The 5,249-nt window shown below is 44.5% G+C and overlaps 1 protein-coding gene across 1 annotated transcript; it reads left to right on the top strand.

The window, feature by feature from the left end:
* Positions 1-680: 680 nt before the first annotated feature.
* On the top strand, positions 681-3,015 carry LOC119310333. Its single transcript, XM_037586123.1, has 4 exons — positions 681-839; positions 923-2,143; positions 2,412-2,530; positions 2,620-3,015. Exons 1-4 carry the CDS (start codon positions 701-703, stop codon positions 3,013-3,015), a joined length of 1,875 nt encoding a protein of 624 aa, XP_037442020.1. The 5' UTR covers positions 681-700.
* The last annotated feature ends 2,234 nt before the right edge of the window (positions 3,016-5,249 follow it).

Genomic DNA, 5,249 nt, shown 5'->3' with positions numbered 1-5,249 from the left:
GCTGGTGCTACTAGTTGCCGCTGAAGTGATGTTAGCTGCTGCTGGTGGTAGTTAGTGGTGCTGTTTACTAGTAGAGTAAAAGTAGTAGTACTTGGTGCTGTTGCCTGTTGCTGTTAATTTGCTGCTGCTAGCTGCTACTGCTGTTTGATGCTGCTACTACTTGTTTGCTGCTGATGCTAGCTGATGCTGATGCTGGCTGCTGCTGCTACTTGTTTGTTGCTAATGCTAGCTGCTGCTGCTGTCTGTGGCTACTAGCTGCTAATTTGTGTTGTTGACTTGTTGTTATAGGATGTCAACATCAGAGAACACCACCGCCCAAACAGAGTCCGAAAGGCCGATAGCTCTGAAGAGGAAATCCAATGATGTTGGATGGAACTATGGGAAACTATGTGATGTCACAAACAAGGAGAGGGTGAAGTGTGACTTTTGTGGCCATATTAGCACCGGAGGAATTAACCGGTTCAAGCTACACATCACAGGCACCACCTCAAGCGTTCTTTCATGTTTAAGATCAACTCCGGAGGCTAAAGCAATATGCCAGAGAGCTCTTGATGCATATGAGGCAAAGAAGGTGGCGAAGAAAAAACATACGGTAGAAGTGAGGGCTGATGTGCATGTTACAGCCCTAAATGAAGCAAGGGATGGTAGGGAATCTGTTTGTGTTGGAAGCACATCATCGGAGCCCAACAAATTAGTACCAATGGACAAGTTTGTGCGTCCTATTGATGGTAAATCAAGCAAAGAGGAAGCCTTGAAGCAGCTAAGTATGAATGAAGCACTATTCAAGGAGAGAAGAGGTCAATGTTCACCATATGTTGCTAGATGGGTGTATTCACATGGTAATTCAGGAGTCCTTCATTTCTTTGCTTGCTTGTGCTTGAAATGATTGCTTGATTGCATGGTTTTGTTCCTTTGCTTGTAGGCATACCATTTAATGCTCTTGACAATGATGAGTTTTGTCAAATGTGTGAGGCCATAGGCAAATTTGGTCCTGGATATGAGCCTCCTACTCAATATGAGCTTAGGGAGAAGTTGTTGAGTGATGAGTATGCAAGGACCAAGAGTTTGTTAGATGAACGTGAGAAGGAGAAGATAAAGCTTGGGTGCACCATCATGACAGATGCATGGACGGACATGAAGAGGAGGAGCATAATGAATTTGTGCATGCATTGCAGTGGGGGGACAAGTTTTCTCAAATCAAAGGAAACATCTGATGTGTCACATACAAGTGAAGTCATATTTCAGCTAGTGGACAGCACAATTGAGGAGGTAGGGGCGGAGCATGTGATGCAAGTGGTGACGGACAATGCTTCCAATAACATGGGAGCCAAGAAAATGTTGCTTGAGAAGAGGCCGGAGATCTTTTGGAGCTCTTGTGCAACTCACACTATCAACTTAATGCTCCAAGGAATTGGCAGCCTCAAGAGATTCAAAACAATAATTGATCAAGCAAAGAACCTCACCATCTTCATCTATGCGCATCACAAGACTTTGGCATTGATGAGGGTTGCTACAAAAAGGAGAGATATCATAAGGCCGGGGGTGACTAGATTTGCTTCCGCTTTTCTCACATTGCAAAGTTTGTTGGAGAAGAAAGATGCTTTAAGGTATATGGTGGTTGAAAGAGCTTGGGAAGATATGAAAAATGTGAAAACAAAGAAAGGCAAGGATGCAACGGCAACGGTGATGGATGCAAACTTTTGGAAAGGTGTGCTCCTATGCATAAAGGTGTTTGAGCCATTGGTGAGAGTACTTCGTTTGGTTGATGGGGATATTAAGCCATCGATGGCTTGGTTGTATGGAGAGTTGGTGAATGCAAAGAGGGAGATGAAGGAGGCATTTAACAACTTGGAGAGGAACTACAAAGATACTATGGGCATTGTTGAAAAGAAGATGAATGGAAGGCTAGATTCTCCACTGCACATGGCCGCATATGTGTTGAACCCACACTATAGTTATGCAGATAGCTCCGTCTTTACCACTGCAAATGAAGGATTTCAGGAGTGTGCTGAACAATACTATGCAAATGATCATGATACTTGCATGCTGGTTGTCAATGACGAGTTTCTGAAATATGAAAACAAAGAAGGAACTTTTGGAAAGAAGCTTGCAAAAGCATGTGAAAATAAAAGCTACAGCCCCGGTATACTTGCTTGCTCCTGCCCACTAGTTGCTACTCTTTTCTTGCTGCTGCTATTGAAGTATTGATGCTTGTTTCTTGCTGCTGCTGCTACTATTGATGCTTGTTTCTTGCTGTTGCTGCTGCTATTGATGCTTGCTTCCTGCTGCTGCTGCTACCATGCTACTGCTGCTGCTACCTTGATGCTGCTGCTAGCCTGCTACCATGCTACTGCTGCTTTTTGCTGCTGCTACTACTAACTTGCTACTGCTATATGTTCTCCGATTTCTAGTTGGTTGGTGGAAGCTTTATGGAGGAGAAACACCAAATTTGAAAGAAATGGCTATGAGAATCCTCTCTCTGACCTCTAGCTCTTCTGGTTGTGAAAGAAACTGGAGTCCATTTGAATCGGTATTATCTCTTCTCTCAATTTTGTCTCCTCATTTGTCTCTCGTTTTTGTTTTTAAATATGCTCATGCAAAATGATGTTTAATATGTAGATACATACCAAGAGAAGAAATAGGCTCACAACGGAGCGATGCAACAATTTGGTCTTCATAAGGTTCAACAATAGGATGTTGTCTAGGAAACAAAAGCTCCTAGAGAAGAAGAAATGGGATGTGCTCATTAGCACCGATGCTACCAAAGCTCAAGGATTTCTATTTGAAGGAGGGGATGATTATGCAAGCGTTGTTTATCTTGATGAGGAGGATGGAGATGTTCATCTGGGTACGGGGATATCATGGGATCTACTTGGTGAAGCAATGGGAGCACAAGAGCAACTCCAACTTCGGAGGAGTGCAAGAGTGAGAGACCTTGAGGAGGAGGAGTTTGAATCCGATCATGATGATGATGAGATAGTGGATGAAGATGAGATTGAGTATGAGGATGATTGAGAGGCATTGAGCATTTGAGCTAGTGATCATTGGCTCATTGCATGATGGTTGGCAGCATCATGCCATTAAGTGATCAAGTTATCATGCATTTGCATTCATGCATTTGTCTTTTGTTTGTTATTTGTTATGTAAGATACTATGATGGAGTGGTCACGGGTGAGACTATTGTGGATCGTGGCCGTGGTACTTTGGTTTGGTAGCACTAAGCAAGTTTAAGACTTTTATTTGTTACGTAATATGCTTGCTTGTGAAGTTGTGAACTTGTGATATGTTCTACCTATTACATTGCTTGTTTGCTACTTTGCTAGTTTGCTTTGATTGCTCATTCAAGTTGTGAACTTGTGATATGTTCTGCCTATTACATTACATTTTACATATATGAATGATGAATCTGATATATAATGCTTTGCTTGCTCCTTGCTTGTTGGTTGCTGCTGCTAACATCTTGTCATCTTCTCTATGATGTATTTAGCTGTTGCACAATGCATTGGAGGGAGACGATCAGAGGACAACATACAAAGAGGCAGGGGCAACATATTGGAGAGAGAACAAGGTTATAAACTTATAATTGTACCTCCAGTTTACATTCTAGCACTTTTTTTATGTCAAACTGCTTTTTTTTGCCCATATCCGTACAATTATATAGAAAACGCATAATTGCGCCTAATTGCGCCTAATCACGCCTAAGCTAGAAAAGCGCAAGTAGGTGGCCAAACGCATAATTAACGCCTAGCGCTTTCTCAAACTTTGCTACCAAGTAGCAACAATAAACCCATGGAGTGACACGGCTATTACTTTTAATGCCAGTGACGAACCTAAATTCTGGACAGCCCGAGCACCAGCCGCATTGGTCCTCAGTCCGATAGTGGACGGCTTCCGACTTACAAAGGTACTCATGGACGGCGGTAGCAGACTTAACCTCATCTACGAGGAAACCCTGCGAGAAATGGAAATAGACTGGAGTCGCATTGAGCGAAGCAACACAACCTTCAGAGGAATAATACCAAACCGGGAAGCGTGCTGTTAAGGAAAAATCACACTGGATGTGGTGTTCGGCACGCCGGATAATTACAGATCCGAGGAGGTCACATTTCAAGTGGCCCCGTTCAACAGCGGATACCACGCTCTGCTAGGGCGAGAAGCATTTACAATTTTCCAAGCCATACCCCATTACGGGTACATGAAGCTCAAAATGCCCGGACCCAACGGAATCATCACTCTTGCAAGTGATCCGGACACAGCGCTCCGCGCTGAAAACAAGACAGCCGCACTGGCCTTGGAGGCATTATCCGAAGCCCTAGCGGCCAAGGAACTAACTGCGTTGTGCTCCACGGTGGACAGGGACGATGTGATACTAGATAAGAGATCCAAGTCCACCTCTTTCAAACCAGCGGACGAAATAGTCAAATTCCAAGTCCATCCAATGGACCCCACAAAAACGGCATGCCGCACTCAGAGAATTCCTGCAAGAAAATTGGGACATTTTTGCTTGGCACCCTTCAGACATGCCAGGAATCCCACGCAGGCTGGCTGAGCACAGCCTGAACATCCTAAAGGGGTTTAAACCTGTTAAGCAGACTCTGCGGCGTTTCTCCGAACCCAAGAGACAAGCCATGGGAGAAGAGCTAGCAAAACTATTGGAAGCCGGACTCATCAGAGATATAAAACATCCAAAGTGGCTAGCAAACCTGGTGATGGTACCAAAGAAGGACAAATCCTGGTGCCTATGTGTCAATTTCAAAGACCTAAATAAGGCCTGCCCAAAGGATCCTTTCCCGCTCCCCCGAATTGATCAAATCATCGACGCCACCGCAGGGCATGACTCATTGTGTTTCCTTGATGCATACTTTGGCTACCACCAAATCAAGATGGCAGAGTCAGACCAAGCCGCAACGGCATTCATCACCCCATACGGCCCATTCTGCTTCAACACGATGCCCTTCGGGCTCAAAAACGCCGGCGCAACATACCAGCGCATGATTCAGACATGTCTGGCCAACCAGATCGGCAAAACAGTTGAAGCGTACGTAGATGACGTGGTCGTCAAAACCAAACACGTCGATACACTAGTAGACGACTTGAGGCTCACGTTCGACGATCTCCGAACATATGACATCAAGATCAACCCGGAAAAATGCATTTTCGGCGTACCAGCCGGAAAACTCTTGGGCTTCATCGTATCCGGTAGAGGAATTGAAGCAAACCCAGCCAAGATCCGAGCTCTGTCACAATTG

Source organism: Triticum dicoccoides, chromosome 5B (genome assembly GCF_002162155.2).
Source record: "Triticum dicoccoides isolate Atlit2015 ecotype Zavitan chromosome 5B, WEW_v2.0, whole genome shotgun sequence".
NCBI lineage: Eukaryota > Viridiplantae > Streptophyta > Magnoliopsida > Poales > Poaceae > Triticum > Triticum dicoccoides.
The sequence above is the reverse complement of the archived record's forward strand: the minus strand, read 5'-3'. Positions and strand labels throughout refer to the sequence as shown.

Bases quoted from the DNA above. Each gene is read 5' to 3' on its own strand.
- LOC119310333 (XM_037586123.1), top strand. From the start codon at position 701: ATGGACAAGTTTGTGCGTCCTATTGATGGTAAATCAAGCAAAGAGGAA. The intron at 840-922 runs GTAATTCAGGAG...CTTTGCTTGTAG, and splicing joins TAGATGGGTGTATTCACATG to GCATACCATTTAATGCTCTT. The intron at 2,531-2,619 runs GTATTATCTCTT...TTTAATATGTAG, and splicing joins ACTGGAGTCCATTTGAATCG to ATACATACCAAGAGAAGAAA.